The sequence below is a fragment of the Silurus aristotelis genome, assembly GCF_946808225.1.
Source record: "Silurus aristotelis genome assembly, chromosome: 1".
NCBI classification, from domain to species: domain Eukaryota; kingdom Metazoa; phylum Chordata; class Actinopteri; order Siluriformes; family Siluridae; genus Silurus; species Silurus aristotelis.
The window spans coordinates 37485375-37505490 of record NC_139574.1 but is presented as its reverse complement, the minus strand read 5'-3'; the positions used below and the strand labels follow the sequence as shown (position 1 = coordinate 37505490).

General features: G+C 39.1%; 1 protein-coding gene and 1 long non-coding RNA gene across 4 annotated transcripts in view; one reads left to right on the top strand and one right to left on the bottom strand.

Moving 5' to 3' along the window:
* LOC310724284 (uncharacterized protein) overlaps window positions 1-20116 on the bottom strand; it is a 699798-nt gene that overhangs the window by 377689 nt on the left and 301993 nt on the right. The window contains exon 7 of one of the 3 annotated variants that reach the window (XR_014533028.1): window positions 4898-5765. Coding sequence is in view for 1 of the 3 variants with exons in the window: in XM_083538095.1 (XP_083394221.1) it covers window positions 5266-5765 (500 nt within the window). In the remaining 2 variants the exon portion in view is untranslated. Of the gene's footprint in view, window positions 1-4137; window positions 5766-20116 lie in introns of those variants that run through there. The other 2 variants (XR_014533029.1, XM_083538095.1) reach the window with 2 other exon arrangements.
* The window catches only part of LOC310725561, a 174882-nt gene that overhangs the window by 14169 nt on the left and 140597 nt on the right, over window positions 1-20116 (top strand). The window lies entirely within an intron of this gene.

Sequence of the window (20116 nt, the reverse complement as noted above, 5' to 3'; positions counted from 1 at the left end):
TTTCTTAATTAGGGGGTGGATAACTGCCAGTTTGAAGGATTTTGGTACAAAACCAGTGCTAATGGAAGAGTTTATTATTTTTAAAACAGGTTCAATTACCTCTGGAATGATCTGTTTAAAGAAACTTGTAGGCAAGGGATCGAGAATGCAGGTTGATGATTTTGATGAGGAAATTAATGAAATTAAGTCATTCTCGTGAATAGGAGTAAAACTTTGTAATTGATTGTCTGTTATAATTACACTGCTGTCTACAGGGTTACTTGTAAAATAATTTGGCTTTATATTAACCGTCTGGATTTTTTGCCTGATGTTTTCAATTTTATTATTAAAAAAGTTCATGAAATCATTAGTACCTAATGATGGTGTGCATGTGAGTGCAGTGCTTTTATTCCCTGTTAATTTTGCTACCGTGCTGAATAAAAATCTAGGATTATGCTTGTTATTTTCTATGAGGGTGGAGAAATATGCTGATCTAGCAGCACTGAGAGATTTTCTATAAATTAGGAGGCTCCCCTTCCATGCTATTTGAAATACTGTTAATTTTGTTTGACGCCATTTACGTTCTAATTTTCGAGTGGTCTGTTTTAAGGTGCATGTATGATCATTATACCACTGTGCTAATTTTTTCTCCCTGATCATTTTGGTCTTAAGGGGAGCTACATCATCTAGGGTATAACGTAATGTTGATTCTAGGTGTTTAGTGGCCCAGTCGAGCTCTGCAGGGTCAGACGGAGATCTATCTAATATCGTAATTTCTGGAAGATTGTTAATAAAACGCGCTGTTGTAGCTGACGTGAAAGTACGCTTAACACGATAACGTGGTGAAGTAGTAATGCAATGACTGAGGCAAATTTTAAAAGAGATGAGATAATGGTCTGAAATAGCTTCAGACTGTGGAATTATGACTACGTTTTTTATTTTTAATCCAAATGTTAACAACAAATCGAGAGTGTGTCCACCACTATGAGTGGGTCCTATAACATTCTGATTAATTCCAACTGAATCTAGAATAGACACAACAGCTGCTCTTAAGGAGTCTTCCTGATGATCAAAATGAATGTTAAAATCACCAACAATTAATGCTTTGTCTAGAGAAGTAACTAAATTTGTGATGAAATCTGCAAATTCTATGAGAAAATCAGAGTAGGGCCCTGGGGGTCTATGAATAATAATGAGTGGAATTGTCTGACTGGACCTGCTTTCAGACACTGAATATTTTATGCTGGTGTAAAGAACTTCAAATGTTTTACATTTGTGTTTAGTCTTTTGTGTGACGCTTAGATTATTATTATAAATAGCTGTGACTCCGCCTCCTCTGCCATTTAGACGGGGTTGGTGTATGTAACTATACCCAGGAGGACTCGCTTCATTTAATGCTAAATATTCATTTGGTTTAATCCATGTTTCTGTCAAACACATTATTTTAAACTCCTGGTCGGTAATAATTTCGTTTACATTAAGCGTTTTAGACGTGAGAGATCTAATATTCAGCAATCCTATCTTTAGATCAGAGGTGCTGGCTGTGCGTTCAGTCCTATTTAATTTTATGTTAATCAGGTTACTAAAACAGACTTTCTGAGAATTCCTATATGTTGGTTTCGCTCGGGGGACAGACACAGTCTCAATTTGGTGGATCCTGAGTAACGACTCTGTGCAGCTAGCAGACGGTCGGTTTAGCCTGTCTGTCTGCTCCCTGGCCTTGGCTCTAGACAGTCACTTGTTAACTAGTGCTGTTCTGAGACTATGACCTATACTACAAGAAATGAGAGCAGCACCTTCCCGAGTGGGATGGACACCGTCCCGCCCTAACAGGCCAGCCTTGCCCTCAAAAATGCTCCAATTATTAATGAAGCCCACATTATTTTTGGAGCACCACTCGGACATCCAGCAGTTCAGCGACCATAACCTGCTGTAGGCTACATCGCCACGTCGTATTGGGATGGGGCCAGAGCATATTACAGCATCGGACATTGCCTTCGCTAATTTACACACCTCTATAATATTACTCTTAGTAACCTCTGACTGTCGAAGGCGTATATCATTAGCTCCTGTGTGAAAAACTATCTTAGAGAACCTATGCTTTCCTAAGAATCTAAGCTGACCTGCTATGTCCGGCGCCCTGGCTCCCGGTATACACATGACCTGTGCTGCTGGTGCCCCTAAAGGTCTAGCTAATTTCACGTGCCTCAGAATGGAGTCTCCTAAAACCAGAGCTCTTTTAGGTTTCTCAGCGGGTGCTTCACTGAGGAGAGCAAACCTGTTGGACACGTGAAGCGGAGAGGAATGGTGCTCCCGTGGGCGAGCCTTAGCGTTAGCTTTGCGAATATGCTGCCGAGTCGTCACCCATTCGCCCCGCTGCAAGGGCTCTAATGCCGGAGTCGGGGGAATATTAACTTCACCTAGGGCATCCAGACTTTCCCCTGCAGAACCTGGACTGCTCTCGCACTCACTACTTCTCTCTAGACTCTGGATGCGCTCCTCTAATGCTAAGATCTTCTCCGTCAAAGAGCAAACTAGCTTACACTTCTTACAGATTAAATTATCGCTAACAACGGAGAGAGACTGACTAAACATGTCACACTTCACACACTGAATGAACTGGATGTTCGCCATAGCAGAGAAATTACGTACCCTTAATGTGGTTAATGTACTGTGTGTTTGTAGTTCTGGTGGGAATATCCTCCACGCACTGCTTTCAAATTCTCAAACAGGGATAAAAGCGCTCCTAATTCCATGCCTTCTAATAATATTTCCTAATGGAAGCATGTATATTGTAAAAAGCAGGGGTCCTAGAACTGACCCTTGTGGCACGCCATAATTTACTAGCATTATCCTGGATAGCTCTCCATTTAAATCTACGAAATGGTAACGATTGGACAGGTAGGATTTAAACCAGCTTAATGCCTGTCCCTGAATACCGATGTAATTCTGTAAGCGATCGAGGAGAAGATCATGATCTATAGTGTCGAACGCAGCACTAAGATCTAGTAAAACTAATAGGGAGATGTAGCCTTGGTCTGAAGCTAAAAACAGGTCGTTAGTGATTTTAACTAGAGCAGTTTCTGTGCTATGATGGGGCCTAAAACCTGACTGAAACTCTTCAAAGATATTGTTCTCCTGCAAGTGGTTACATAACTGGGCAGCGACAATCTTTTCTAAAATCTTAGACATAAATGGGAGATTTGAAATTGGTCTGTAATTCGATAGCGTGTTTGGATCCAGATTAGGTTTTTTAATGAGGGGCTTAATAACTGCTAACTTGAGGGATTTAGGGACATGACCTAACGATAGTGAGGAGTTAATAATATTAAGAAGAGGCTCACCAGCTGTATATAACACTTCCTTCAGTAGTTTAGTGGGAATTGGATCTAACTGACATGTTGTTGATTTAGCTTTCATAATAGCATCATACAGCTCTTCCTGTCCTATACATGTAAAACAGTGTAGTTGTGGGGTTGTAAGTACGATTGTGTCGGGAGATGCTGTCAGAGGTTGAACTGCCACAATTGTTTTTCTAATGTTATCTATTTTTTCAGTGAAGAAATTCATAAAGTCTTCACTATTAAACTGTGATGGAACACATTTTTCAGATCCCTGATTTGTTGTTAATTTAGCGACTGTACTGAAAAGGAACCTGGGATTGTTTTTGTTATTTTCTATGAGTTTGCTCAGGTGTTTAGCTCTAGCAGCTTTTAGCGCCTGTCTGTAGCTAAGCATACTGTCTTTATACGCAATTCTAAATACTTCCAATTTAGTTTTCCTCCATTTTCTCTCCAGATTACGTGTTCTCTTTAGGGCATGCGTATGACTATTATACCAAGGTGCAGGTGCTTGTTCTCGAACCTTTTTTAACCGGATGGGGGCAACAGTGTCTAAAGTGCTAGTGAGGATAAGGTCTATGTTGTTCGCCATCTCATCAAGATGTTTAGCAGTTATGGGTTTAATGTGAAACTGAGATAAATCAGGCAGGTTATTTATGAATCTGTCCTTAGTGGTTGGAATAATAGTCCTACCAAGTCGATACCGTGGTGAAACACGGTTAATCTGCTCTACCGGTAGTGTGTACAGTAGGAGATAATGGTCTGTGATGTCATCACTCTGGGGTAAAATATCTATATCAGTGACGTCTGCTCCGTAGGATATTATTAAGTCAAGTGTGTGGTTAAAACGGTGGGTTGGTCTGGTGACGTTTTGTTTAACTCCAAAAGAGTTTAGTAAATCGACAAATGATAATCCTAGGGCATCATTTGCATCATCTACATGAATATTAAAATCTCCTACAAGCAGCACTTTATCAAAACTGATCAAGAGGTCTGAGAGAAAACAAGCAAACTCATGAAGAAAATCAGCGTAGGGCCCTGGGGGTCTGTACACGGTGACCAGAGCGAGTTTTCTATGCATGTCTGAAAGTGCAATTTTAAGAACGAGCACTTCAAATGATTTAAAGCTGAATCCTAATCTCTGACTAACATTAAGAGAAGCACTATAAATGGTTCCTACACCCCCCCCCACGACCAGTCTGACGGGGCTCATGCTTATAGACATATCCTGACGGTGTAGACTCGTTTAGACCCATATAATCACCTGGTTTAATCCAGGTCTCAGTGAGACAGAGTGCATCGAGATTATTATCTGTGATCATCTCATTTACAATCAGTGCTTTGGGTGCAAGTGATCTAATGTTTAAAAGACCGAACTTTAGAACTTTGTGTTTGTTTATCTGCCATTTTTCAGTTTTAACTGCAATAAGATTATTTCTGGATCTTGTGCATGTAATTCTTAGTTTTACTACCCGAGGAATAGATACGGTTTCTATAAACTGGGCTGTGTGTGAACTTGTAACTATTTGGTCTGTAGTATGCGTGTTCTTATAGTTGAAGATTTCTTGATGTCTTACCAGTCAGATGGTGTGAAGTATCCTAGAGATGTTATCTGATAGCACTGCTGCTCCAACTCTGCTGGGGTGCAGGCCATCAGGGCGGAAGAACCTAGGACGCTCCCAGAAACAGTTCCAGTTATTAACAAAGAGAAGTTTATGTTCTCGACACCATGACTGTAACCATTCATTTAGAGCTAAAAGTCTACTAAACTTCTCAGCCCCTCGCTGGTAAGTGGGAAGAGGTCCTGACACAATGATCCTCGTTGTGGGTGATGTGCTGCGTACCGTCTCCACCAGGATCCTGAAGTCCCTCTTTAAGATCTCCGTTTGCCGCAGCCTGGTGTCGTTTGATCCGGCATGGAGAACAACCGCTCCGAAGTTCTCGTTCAGGATCGCGGGTACCTGCGCAGCGACATCCAGAACACGAGCACCAGGAAAACAGCGAGTGTGCACCTTACCTTTAGCTCGGGTAGCGCGGACAAGCCGGACGATGGAATCTCCGAGAATAACAGTGTCGCGTTCCGTCTCGCGGAGGGGGACGAAGCGGTTCTCGGTCGAGATCTCGAAGGCCGGTGGTGGAGGTGGAGACGTCCTCGATCGGGCTTGGCTTGTCTCTTCCGCCGCGGCCGCATCCAGGGTCCATGTTGCACCGGTGCCAGAGTTGTAGGTGCGCTGGGCCTGGGCATAGAAGCACGCGGAGTTGATGTGCTGGGAGCGTTAGGTTCAACCCGGGAGTTTACCTGGGATGACTGCGCGTCCGCCCGGGATGTTTCCAGCGCCGCTTTCCGCTCTCGCAGCCGGGCATGCTTTACATGCAGCTCGCGAATCTGTTTCTCCAATGCCTCCATCTCCAACGCCACCGTTTGCAACTCGAACGAGTCCTCACCTGTGCTCGAATGCAGACAAACAACCGGCATAGTGCTTATCGTCACGAACAGATTTATTATACAGAGATGTGAGTGAGAGAAAATAAATATAAACAACACTAGTTATAGTCGAGTTAACTAACTACAGGCACAAGTCAGGAAGACAAAAACAATTAAGGATTAATAAAAGAGGAAAAACGGATGGATAGATAGCAAAGTTTGTTTGAAAGACGCCGAGAGAGATACAAACACGTAACTCGCGGCAAACAAGTCAAACCATGTGAGTCAAAAAAATGAGATGTTACAAAATCTCGGATCTCTGGAAACCCAGACATTATTACACTATTTATAACTTTTATAATAGACTTTAAAAACTGGACCAATATAAAGTTTGTTCACAAACTTTTACTAAACTGAGTTTATTTATATGATCACCATTCATTACATCGCATTACCTCGGTATTTGTCCCGCTTTTCTTCTTCTACGCTTCTTCTTTTTTATTTAATTTGTATTTTTTTCCAGCACAGTAATGTGATGTATGTAAATACTGTTGTTTGCATCATTATGCTATAAAACATATATTGTACCATTAAGTTCGGAGCATGCGCAGAAAGAACCGGAGATATGACTGCGCAGCGTTTTTTACTCGTTTACTCTGCACACTGCAAACACACCCACATGCAGCACGAGAGTGCCCTCCAATGGCTATCAGATATTATAACATTAATGCAATGTTACCAATTTCACTATGACCATTATTAATTTAGGGGCTTCAGGAAAGTCTGCAAAGGAAACAAAACTATACCTACCTTTTCCGGTTTGTCTGAATCGTTGCACGAAACACATTAACAAATCCGAAAACACAGCGACAAGTCAGACAAACCGGAAAAGGTAGGTATCGTTTGTGAATGGAAACTTATCAATCATTGGACAAGACACCTGTCATTCACCTGTATATCTTGACTGACAGGTATCTTGTCCAATGATCGGTAAGTTTACATCCACAAACTATACCTACATTTTCCGGTTTGTCTGACTTGTGTTTTCGGATTTGTTATTTTGTTTTCGGATTTGTTAATCTGTTTTGCACTTCTCGGCCACCGTAGGTGACCCCTGTTCTACAGCTTACCAGTGAGTGTGCCACTACTGCCACCTAGCAGATATTTTACAAATACACTCTCCAATACATTCCTCATGACAGGTAGGTTCACGCCTGTATTGTATTGTATTCTTTTGTATTGTATTGTATTGTATTGTATTGTATTGTATTGTATTGTATTGTATTGTATGCTTAGATAAAAATTGAAACAAATAGAAGAGGGGGAAAAAGAAAATTATGCATGAGGTTGTTCATCATTCATAGTGAGATGTTTAGCTCTGCATAGATCACTTTCTAAATGTGTGAGAGATCAGTGGAAAGATTTTGGGCCCTGGATAAAAAAATGAAAGGAAACAACACGCTGGGAAGCGAACCTTAGACCCCACTGTATTGTAGAACACAGACACACTGTATGACATTAAATCAGTTCACATTTATTAACAACATCCCGACTTCCCAAGCCATGGCATAATGACACCAGACTCTTTCTCCAAATAATTATAGAGGATCCTCACATACACAAAGCTTCTGTGTCTAAACTGCAATTTCTTGGGGCATCTGATATCAGAACAATGTAAAACTTAAAAGAAAAAAAAAGGCAGGCAAAATATCCCTTTGCCCAAGACCAAGGAACAGCTCATGTATTTCCGAGGAATGTGGTTGCAGGAATGTTCAAGACTGGAATCTTTCCATTGGAATTATCAGGAAAATGTAGGTATTAACAGGAATTAATGGAAATAAAGTTGGAACTAACAAAATTGCAAGTTATCCTATAACAGGGAACTTAAATGTAGTTAAAAAATAACTTGCTTGATAATCAACCAGATTGAATGCAGTTTCAGTTGAATTTCTACCTGCACATTCATCAATCACATGCACACAGCACACTTACTGCAGGGCTCCTGAGGCCGTACCCCTACATGCACTGTGTTTTCTTCATGTAAACAATGAGTCATGCCTCAAAAAAGGTTAAAAACCACTGCCTTATGGGTAATAAAAGACCAATAATCAGGATCTCAGGTCTACATTCCTTACTATTGAAGTAAACAGGACCAATACAGAACAGTTCAACAGACAGGAAGTCACTTATAGTTACTCAAGTACAGTAACAAAGTACATTTACTCAAACATTTTACATCACTGCATTTCACATGCACTTTGCAGTGGGGAACCAATACACACACACGCGCACACACACACACACACACACACACACACACGTGCTCAGCTCTGTTTGTGTCTTTCTCCTTTTTCTCCTCATCACCAGTCACTAAAACAGAGCACACTGATTAGCTATATTGCTTTCAGAGCTCAAAATGAACAAAGCACTAAAGCTGCAAGAAAATACCTCAACTTCAATTTCTGTCAAATTTCTTTTCTTTAAGGACATCAAACATCACTGACTTTACTAAAGTGGATTTCAAGAAAAAAAAATGCCATCATTGAATGCTCTCTGTGATGAAGAGACATTAGACATGATAGAAATTCAAAATTTTTATTTATTTAATAGTGTTTATTGTGTCTCGCTGTAGTAAAAGTGTTCAGACTCTCTGTTTCTCTTGTCTTCTTTTTTTTCTATTTCTCGTTTTCTTTTGAATGTTTTCTTGTCTCAGCTGAGCAACAATTTCCTCCCATCGCTCTCGGACTCTCATATAATGATCTGTTTTATTCTCTGAAGTCTTCTTTTCTTCCTCACAGAGATTCTGGGTATCCTGGAGCCCCCTGTTGGTCTGAAGCTGTAAGTTGTTCCTCTCCTCTATGTCAAGTTTAGTTTTCTCTCTTTCGTCCTCTTGTTTTTTTTCAAAATCCAACGTGGGCTCAAACTGAGCATCATGTTCCTCCAGTCGCTCTTTCTCTCTGATCAAATGATCTCTCTCCTGCTCTGCATTATTTTTTACTTTCTCACAGGGATTTTTTTTTTTTAGTATCCTGGAGCTCCATGGAGGTCTGTTTGAAATTTACCTCAAGCTGAGCAACATGTTCCTCCACTTTCTTTTTCTTTCTCGTCCAGCTCTCTCTCTCTCATATTCTACAGTTTTCTCCAGTTCCTCATGGATTTTTAGGGAAGACTGGAGCTCCATGGTGGTCTGATGCAAAGGGGCCTCAAGCTGAGCAACATGTTCCTCAAGTTGTTTTTGTTCTCTCGCCCAGCTCTTTCTCTCACATTTTACAGTTTGCTCCAGTTCCACGTAGATTTTCAGGGAAGACTGGAGCTCCTTGGTCGTCTGTTTCAAAGTGACCTCAAGCTGAGCAACATGTTCCTCAAGTTGTTTTTGTTCTCTCGCCCAGCTCTTTCTCTCACATTTTACAGTTTGCTCCAGTTCCACGTGGATTTTCAGGGAAGACTGGAGCTCCTTGGTCGTCTGTTTCAAAGTGACCTCAAGCTGAGCAACACGTTCCTCCAGTTGTTTTTGTTTTCTCGCCCAGCTTTGGCTTCTCTCAGTTATGTCCTGTTCCTGCTGCTTTTGCTCAGAAGCCAAAGTAGCCTCCAGCTTTTGCACCGTCTGAAGCAAAATGGCTTTCTCTTCTTTCTCTTCTGTTATCTTCTCTATCATTAGAAGAGAAAATGCATCCAAGTCTTTCTCTACTTTCTCCATGTGTTCCAGCTTCTCCTTCATTTCAGCAATCTGCTCAGATTTCTTCTTTCTTCTGGTTTGAAAAATTTCTCTAAACCTTCTGAAGAGTTCCATGTTTACGTGTCTTTACTCAAATGCACAAACCTTGGAAATGATAAACAGAGACGCATTCTGACTTACATACAGGTTGCCCTACTGTGATGTCACAGAGAGATGCTCCGCCCTCTTTCTGTGACATCACCCCTGTCTCTCTCTCTCTCTCTCTCTCTCTCTCTCTCTCTCTCTCTCTCTCTCTCTCTCTCTCACACACACACACACACACCACACTTAATGTGCACATGCGCACATTACAGAGGGAAAGCGGGGATAAAATATCATGGCGTTTTCACAGCTTTTCTGTTGTTCCTGAGAGAAGAGCGATATTACAGTCATAAATAAGATAAAACTGTGTATAAACTGTGTATAAAGCGAGTGAAGGTCAGCGGGACTCCATGATCTCTGAGGACGGACCTGGGCTAGCTTAGCATGCTAACTTCAGTAGATATCTCTGTTACATAATACATAGAGGTTTTTAAAGTCCAAACTGTCTTTTATTCACATTCTGTTGATAATTGTATTTGATTGATTAGTGTTTAAACTACACTTATTACATAGAGAAAGCAGTTAGTACGCGGTATTTGACAGTAAACTGGGTCTGAGTTGAGAACCGGAAGTTGACCGGAGTGACTTTATGAATGTTGCAGAATCATAAATGACCAGTAGGTGGCAGTGTGATGTGTATTAGAGCTCACTGTCACAGCAGGTAATCAGAAGTAGTGGAGCTCTAATGACGTCATTAATAGCGAGGACAAGACACACAGCAGTTTGGGATTCTTTTATTGACTTTATTGATTAATTGATTTGGAGTATGATTGTGTTTCTGATCAAAGTAAGTTCATGTGTATGGAGTAAAAACAACCTGTACATTTCTCACTTCCAGACAGTATTATAAGATGTTCATCTGCTGGAAGTTCATGTTTAATGCTGCATGTTTTATAGGATTTATTAGCTGGAATAAATGTTTTACTTTTAAATGTTTACTTTTAACCAACTGGTGCATTTTTATCTATATGCCTCAGATGAGTTTTATAAAAAAAAACACATTTTTACTACTTATTAAAAAATAAAACATCATTCTGAGTGAAACCAATTGTTTATTAAATGCATTATTCACTAAATAAACATCAATGAAAACTGGATGATTTGTTTCTATTGAATGTAAAAATATTAATTTGAGGATAATTGAACTTAATGAAACGAATAGTTTTGGATTAAATGAAGACTTTACTGAACTAAACAGCACTGAATTCTCCTTTAAATTAACTTAAGTTTACTGAACTAAATACTGTTACTTATATGAAAATAAACCCGGTTTCCTGAACCCTGTTCGGTTTCAGCCCCACTTTTGGGCCTCACAGCTGAAAATGACCTTCCTGACTTTCAATGGTAAAAGTTCCTGACAACAGTGTTCTACATACACAATTTACATCTGTTTTGAAAGAACACACTTTGGGCTTTACATCATCCAAAGATGCTGAAGTTCCTTAGAAAAAAATGTGTACGTCATAAAACATTATTTTTTTTTTTATATATAAATACATGAATTCGGTCCTTAAGCAATCCAGAATAGTGACGGGTTAAAAGTCACATGTTTAATGAGTTTATATTTCAACTTTGAAGAAAATACAATAAAAACGAGATTCCTATAAACATTATTCTGAGACTGTGTGTAGTCCTTTTCTCCCTCCGTCTGTTTGAGGAAAAGCAGCCTGATAACCAAATGTACTGGGAAAAATAAAATTCACACAATAAGCATAATACTGGTATTTGAACATAGAAAAGCAGTAGAAGAAGAAAGTAATGAAAATAAAAGTAGCACAATGCTTCCTTCAGTGCCTCTGTGAATGATGGAGCACATTTGGACCTTCCTTTTATCCTTCCATTCTACAAACAGCACATCCTCTTCTCTCAGCCAGTGATGAGGCCTCGAGAAACTTTTTTTAAAAATTTTTTAGGAGATCTCTAAACAGTGCTGCACTTGTGTAGAAGTCGTCAACGAACACTTTGTAGCCCGTTCCCAACATCTTCTCATCAACAAGTGCTATGACAGATGGTCTACAGACTGGCTGGGGTGTAAAATCCTTATTCAACCTCTCTTCAGGTGTGTTGGGGGATACAACCAGTGAAGACTGGGATTTTCTGTCCCTCACTCTTACTGGTAGAGCTGAAAGAGGTGCTGAGTTTGGAGACTGCTTGGACCTCTTTTCTGGTTGATGGCTGGTGTGTGGAACCCACTTCTCCTCAGAAGATTCAACTAAATGACTGTTGGAGCTGCTATCATGGGCCCTCAACTGCTCAGTTGTATGAATGAGATAATTATAACATAACATAGGGACTTGTTCATTTAGTTATAATTTTTCCTATAAAACTTCATTATAATGAACGTAATATCTAATAATGTATTAGTAATAATAATAATAATAATAATAATAATAATAATAATAATAATAATAATAAATCTGATAATAATGTTATTAACAGTGTAACAATAACTCAAAAAAGTCGGTTCACTGGTTTTGGTTTAATTGAGTTTGAATCGAGAGATTCACTGGTAAATGACTCGATTCCACAGTTCTAGAAAAATCTGTAAAATTAAACATTCTGTCTCCTTAAAAATATTTCTTTCAGCAGTCTCACTCAAGAAAAAGAAACGTTTGTTCTGTTTGTGCAAAACCAGCAGCTGGTCAGAAAGTTCCTTCTCTGTTCCTGGGTTAGTTTGAGGGGTTCACCTCAGTCAGCTTCGTCTCCGTGGTTTGGCTCGTCATCTTACATCATCGTCTCATTGTAATGAACATTGTTCCAGCATGAAAAAAACCCTGACCTGCATATATACAGACAATAATCAATTCCCAAACATCTCAACATTCACTGTTTCTAGTTTAATAACAGAACAAATAGCATTCGTACAGTTCAGAGTCTGATTTGAGGTTTAATCAAGTTTTCATTGGATTTTAACATGTTTGATTGAGTTCTTGCATGTAGATGATACTTTTAATACATTTAATAGTAACTTCATGCAGGTTCTCACCATAAAGACTGGATTTAAAAAAAAGTTTTTGACAAAATAAATTGTTTAAATGTTATTAAATCTGTACTCGTTATTTCTACATTATTTATTACATTAATTTTGATCAGCTGATTTAATTAACAGTTTTTAGACAGTTTTAGACAATTTAATATTATTAAGAAAAATATCTTGCTTTGTAAAAGATCAACATCACATATAACTAGACAACAAAACACCATTAATAATATTTATACAGAATTAAGTAAAAAGAAAGTCCTGACAGGGCCACTAGAGGGCAGTGTGAGACTGACATCTAACAACCAACTGCAGTCATTATTATTATTATTATTATTATTATTATTATTATTATTATTATTATTATTATTATTATTATTATTATTATATTTTTGGGGGGATTTATTTATGTTCCTTGTTTTGATCAGAAAGATCAGTCCAGTCCAGTTTTATTGTTTAAGCAAAACCAATTATTGGGAATTTATTAATTTTATCTCTTTGGGTTTCATAAATGTTTAAATCTGCATATAATGATAATAATAATAATAATAATACAAATTATTCATTATAAAATCATAAATATGATTAAATGTAGACCTTTAGGTACTAAAGCACCTCAGTGCAATAAAGTATTACATTCTAAAGTCCAGCAAACACGACATGGGAGTCAATACCTTGTAGCATTTTCTTGAACTTGGTTTGCAGGAGAAAATCTGGTTTTGTTGAAATAACAGGTTACAGATGATAACTGGATAAATAACTAATGAATAAATGCTTTATCCAGCTCATTAACATGCAAACTGATGACGAGTTCCATCACCTGCTGTATAAACCTGAACAGAATCCTCATTGTATTTCTAGTTGGAGATGCTGAGATTCTCTTTTTATTTAAATCTTTTTATTAAAATAGCAGGATGAGTTACTAAAGCTGAGCTTTTTCTCTCATTGAGACGTGAATTCTGTAGAACTGCTACTGCAATTTTTACATGAGATGCAATAAAATCGTCCACCTACAGAACCTACAGAAACCCAACGTCACTTCCTGTAACACAGCGTAACTTCCATGGAGGAGTCTCCCCCGTGTGGGTGGAGGAGGAACTGCTACAGTTTAGAGCCTGATTTAAGGTCAGAGCAAGTTGAGTTCTAACATGTAAATGGTACATTTAATAAATTTAGTACCACCTTCATGCAGGTTCTCAGCATAAATAGTGAATGAACCACATCTGATTCGAAAAGACGGGTGTCCAAATACTTTTGACCACACAGTGTGTATCAGCTGAAAAGCAGCAGCTTCGGATCAGTCGCTTTTCCAGGTGGAGGTTAAGGCCACACCTTAAAAATACACGGTTAAAGTAAAGTGTTACAGTAGTCTAATCTAGAAGTAACAAAAGCATGAACTAGTTTTTCTGCATCCTGTAACGACATCATATTTTTAATTTTAGCAATATTTCTAAGGTGAAAGAAGGCGATCCTGGTGATATTATTCACGTGAGCCTTAAAGGAAAGTCTACAGTCGATAATCACACCAAGGTCTTTAACTGCTGTACACGCTGAAACAGAAACACCATCCAGAGATGCTACGGAATCAGAAAGGTTGCTTTTAGCTGCATGTGGTCCTACACTGTAAAAAATGATTTGTTGACACAACTTGACTTAGTCAAGACATCTTGTTGCATTGACTCAGTTAAGTTTAGCATACATTAGGTGTTAAGTTCACTCAACTTTTATTCATTTGTTGAAATTATTGAGCCACTGTTCTGAATCAATTAATGAGTATTTCAAATCTTTAATTAAAGCAACTGAAAAACCTATTGGTAAAACATCATTTTTCATGTTTTCACAACAATAGATCTAGTCTAATTCACATAAAATAGTAATTTTTCCTCAACATAACTGTGAGTTTACTGGACTACTTGACAAGTAGTTCTGGATATCTAACCAGATTTTTTTATGAAATCAACACAACTGCAAAATTCAAACTCTCAGCATTTATTTTTTAAAAAGATACACTGCATCCAAAAACACAGACATGAAGAATTCTCTTGCAAAGATATAAAAACACTAGACAAGAAAAACCTTCACATATACACAGCTCACAGAAACAGGCGCAAACTTCTGTATGCACAGACCCACATCCTCGAGCCAAAATAGTACAAATAACTCTCTTTGAAATCAGATATATTCATTGCAAGAACAAGTGTACATGAATAATTCACAATAGGCCGTGTTAAACTTTACATTCAACTGTTCAAAAACTGTCTTCAATTCCCAATCATAGTAAAAAAACAAGGAAAGAGGAAGCAGTACATGCTAACAAGAAAACAGTCAGTTTAAAAAGATTTCAAGAATCCCAATTTCCCACTTAAAACAATGAGATCTAAAAACAACAATGCTCTTAAACTTTAAACCAGTACAACCATTAAACAGTAGCAAAATGGAAAAAAGCTTTTGTTTGTTTTCTGTCTTATCGCAGCAACTTGGTCTTTAAAGAGTGAACTTTTGTGGTGCAAGAGTCTGATCCAACTACAATAAACAGCTGCTGTATCAAAAGGGAATTTTAGTTCCTTTGGGTAATCATGAGTTTGTTTAAAAGTTAAAAAGGGGGTTGAGTGAACTTTAAGAAACGAGTAGGGAGAAATACAGACCTGAAGTTCAGTAAACTCAAAAAAGCTTTGCAGCAAATTAACTTTTTAATTTTTTAAGTTGGTTCAATAATTTTCTTCTTTTAATTTACAGCTTTAATTTGTTTTCGGATTTGTTAATGTGTTTTGCACTGCTCGGCCACCGTACATTTCACATATGAGGGTGAAAATCATTTTACTAAATCAAGAAACCCAGTTAAGACTCCAAACATCTACACTGCAACTGTGCACCTACATCATCTGGAGCAGTTCAGAACCAATATTTGTGTAATTACATGACAAAAACATAAAAATGTAAATAAAATACAACCTACTCACCAGAGATGCAGACTCATAATGTGCACCGCTCCTCAGAGGCTGTAATCCAGTGGTACCGCTTGTATTTACTGGTCTGGAAGTGGAGAACAAACCCTTTCCTGGGATGAGACAGGCTAGCTAGCTTCAGGGTTGGCCGACCTCCTCACGATGTCTAGCTTTATTGGAAAATGTATTTTTAAGTATATCAGAGACCAATAAATTTCTCTTCCTCCTTAGGCATAAAAAAGTCTAACTCGGATCTATTAATGTGTGCAGAGCTACAGATGTGTTTGGCCAGTCGAACTTGGCTGTAACAGTTTCCCTCTGACCAACCAATCAGAGGACGGAAAAATGCTGACGCTATTCAGGGCCAGCGAGCTGCCCTGTGAGGAGAATCTGAAATCTGATTGGACAAAAAATCCAACATACACATACACGCACTGGAAGGAGTGCAGCTGAGAGAAACCCAGAAAAAAACCCAGGCCTGAACCAAGAGAGGTGGATTCCTAAATTACCTGAAATAGCAGCCAAGGTGAAAAAGTATCTCACCTGGGACACTGGAAAGCTGCAGCTCAGTTAACAGTACAGCATGCAGTCACTCTCAGGTTTCCATCATCATTTTTCTTTCCTCACCTAAGAATCTTCAATTCCTCAACAATTTCCTGCGACTCTTTGGGCTTGTAGAGGTTCAGCTTTCTGTTCCTGTCTTTGATGTCCAGATTCGTCTCATCTTGCTGTTGTTTCTTATAATCAGATCCCAAAGTGCTTTTAGCTGAGCTACATGTTTCTCTAATTGCTTTTCTTCTGTATCTTACAGTGATTCACGGTATCCTGGAGCTCTCGAATGTAAGAGAGGAACATATTAGAACTCCAAACCATACCTAGTTCAACCTTCTTTTTTTCCTCATTCCATTTATTTCTCTCAAAATTTAAAGTTGCCTTCAGCTGAGCAACATGGTCCTCCAGATGTTCTCGTTCTCTAATCAAATTATCTCGCTCATGCTCTGCACTATTCTTCTCCTCCTCACAGAGATTTAGAGAATCCTGGAGCTCTCTAATGGTCTGGAGCTGTAAATTGTTATTCTTCTCCATGTCCAGTTTGGACTTCTTACTTTTCTCCTTGAACTTATTTCTCTCAAATTCCAAAGTGGCATTCAGCTGAGCAACATGTTCCTCCTGTTGTTCTCGTTCCCTCATCATATTATTTCGCTCATGCTCTGCACAATTCTTCTCTTCCTCACACTGATTCAGGGAATCTTGAAGGTCTCTGACAGTTTGAAGATGTAGGATGGTCCTCTCCTGCATGTCTTGTTTGGCCTTCTTTATTTTTAATTGCCATTTATTTTTTTCAAAATCCAAAGTTGCCTGCAGCTGAGCAACACGTTCCTCCAGTCGCACTTGGTGTCTCATAAAAGTATCTTTCTCATGTTTTGCAGTCTTCCTCTCTTCTTTACAGAGATTCAGAGTATCCTGGACCTCTCTGATGAGGTGTAAGTTGGTTCTCTCCCTCATGTCTAGTTGATCCTTCTTGCTTTTCTCCTCCCATTTATTTCTCTCAAATTCCAAATTGGCCTCGAGCTGAGCAACACGTTCCAGCAGTTGCTTTTGTTCTCTCACCCCTCTCTCTCTCTCCCATTCTACAGCTTTCTCCAGTTCTTCATGAATTTTCAGGGACGGCTGGAGCTCCTTGGTCGTCTGTTCCAAAGTGACCTCAAGCTGAGCAACATGTTCCTTCAGTTGTTTTTGTTCTCTCGTCTCGTTTTTGTTCTCTCTCTCACATTCTACAGTTTTGTCCGGTTCCCTATGGATTTTCAGGGAAGACTGGAGCTTCATGGTGGGCTTTCGCTCAGAAGCCAAAGTAGCCTCCAGCTTTTGCACCGTCTGTAGCAGAATGGCTTTCTCTTCTTTCTCTTCTGTTATCTTCTCTATCTTTGGATTAGAAAATGCATCCAAGTCTTTTACTACTTTCTTCATGTGTTCCAGCTTCTTATTCTTTTCAGGGATCTGCTTAGTTTTCCTCTTTCTTCTGGTTTGAAAAATTTCTCTAAACCTTCTGAAGAGCTCCATGTTTACGTGTCTTTACTCACAAGCACACACCTCGGAAATGAGAGAAACAGAGCCGCGTTCTGATTTACATAGACGTTGCCCTACTGTGATGTCACACCGAGATGCTCCGCCCTCCAACCTCTCTCTCTCTCTCTCTCTCTCTCTCTCTTACATGCGCACACTCACTATGCGCATGCACACATAACAGAGGGAAAGGGAGGATAAAATATTATGTCTTCACAACTTTTCTGTTGTTCCTGAGAGAAGAGCGATATTACAGTCATAAATAAGATAAAAACGGCTGTAAACTGTGTATAAAGTGAGTGAAGGTCAGCGGGACTCCATGCTCTCTGAGGACGGACCGGGGCTAGCTTAGCATGCTAACTTCAGTAGATATCTCTGTTACATAATACATAGAGGTTTTTAAGGCTGCATTCTAACTAAACTTTTTATTTTTAGTTAGGATTTAAATGAATCTATCTATCTATCTATCTATCTATCTATCTATCTATCTATCTATCTATCTATCTATCTATCTATCTATCTATCTATCTATCTATCTAAAGACTACATGTGTGCAAACATCATCACAGTATGATCCATGTGGAAGTGCAAATATATTGTGTATATAATCCACTGGTGGGCGGTCAGGGCCAGTAAAGCCTCCTCTGCTAGCCTAAACACTATCACAAGCACTGACCTACATTTACAACTTAAATTTTAATATTTGTTTCATGAAATTGTATTAATTATTTCCCAAAAGTCTATTCTCTTCATTTCGTAGCGTTACTCCAATCAGATTTCAGCCTCTATGTGCTGCAATGTCAATCTTATCTGCCCAGGGCCTTCAAAGTCTGTACTGCTGGCCTTTTATCTCAGTCTCTAATAGAAATGAGGCCAAGAATAGCGTCAGCATTTTCCATCCTCTGATTGGTTGGTCAGAAAGAAACTGTTACAGCCAAGTTTAACTAACAAAACACGTGTGTAGCTCTGTGTACACATGAACACATCTGAGTTAGACTTTTTTATGGCTATGGAGGAAGAGAAATTTATTTAGTTTCGGACATTCTTAAAAATACATATCAAAGAAAAGCTAGTCATCATAAGGAGGTCGGCTAAACCCCGAAGCTAGCTAGCTTGTCTTAGCCCATGAAAGGGTTTGTTCACCACTTTCAGACCAGTGAATATGAGCGGTACCACTGGATTACAGCCTCTGAGGAGCGGTGCACATTATGATTATGTTTTTGTCATGTTATTACACAAATATTGGTTCTGAACTTTTCCAGATGATGTAGGTGCACAGTTGCAGTTGTAGTGTAGATGTTTGGAGTCTTAACTGGGTTTCTTGCTTTAGAAAAATGGTTTTCACCCTCTATATGTGAAATGCCTCTATCTCTGTAATGCCACACGTTGTTATATTGCATTTTTTTATTGTATTGATGGTTTCTATAATTGCGACGTGATAGTGGTGGTATTAAGAGGTGGATTAAGTTGGGTAAGTACCCACTGAAGGCTCAGGTACCAAATGCACGTCCTGCCACTGATATAATCAATAATGTATAAAGGGTGTATGTGGTCATTCACAATGCTGGTGGCTTTGTAAAACCAGATGAGGTTCTCCACAGCTGAACACAAAGATTGTTGAGTCAGCACCAGTCCATTATCCACTGCATTTCCTGTCTGAAAGCGTCTCGTCGTTTTTGCTGATGAGACTCATGACGGTCATGTGACTGCTAAACCTGATGATTGGAGCATGATGAACCTCATGATTCACAGTGTGAACAGCTGGTGACTGAGGATACAGACCTGGGGGATGCAGTGCTCACTATAATAATCACTACAGTAGTTTCTTAGAGTTTTGTGACTTGGTCTGATGACAAAGGAAGCTGATTTGCGTAATGCATTTGATGACGGCTGGGGGAACGGCTGTGTGCTGTTTTTCCTCCATGATTCCAAAGTCTTCAGAGCTGCTTCAGGGTTGCTGGGTGCCAGATCATGAGTGGCATAGATGACTGAGAGCTGCACTTCCCATGGCATACCTACACACAACATCCAATACAAAATTAGGATCTGCTGAAGCACAAAACTAAAAATCAGAGAATAAAGATAAAGATAGATAAAAACATCTTTATTTGATGCTTTAGAAATACCTTTTGAGAAGTTTTGCATTCCAAACTGATTAATGCTTTTTGCCAGGTTTTCGAGTGACGTTAGCATGTTCTCCTTAAGTCCTAGTTGACCAAGTCGCCCTGTTTGAGAAGGACAGAGACCACGAGTAAAAAGCTGAAGAATCCAAGTAGCCTGAAAACTGCTGCTACACAGACGTCTCGGAACGGTGTTTGCTCTGTTATTGCTTGCATCAGCCAAGTGTTCAGGACCAGCCAAAGGTCCTTCCTAGTAAATAAAAAAGAGGAGAAATAGATATGTTGATGGTCTTTGTGGTGGTTATGGAGCAGCCATTGTGGTTTTATGATCACTTGTGATTTTATGCAACATGAATGTGAACGTTGCAATATTTCAAACGACCTCTAGATTATTGACCGTTAATGGAAAAAGTCAAGAATAAGAACTAGGTCACAGGTTAAAGGT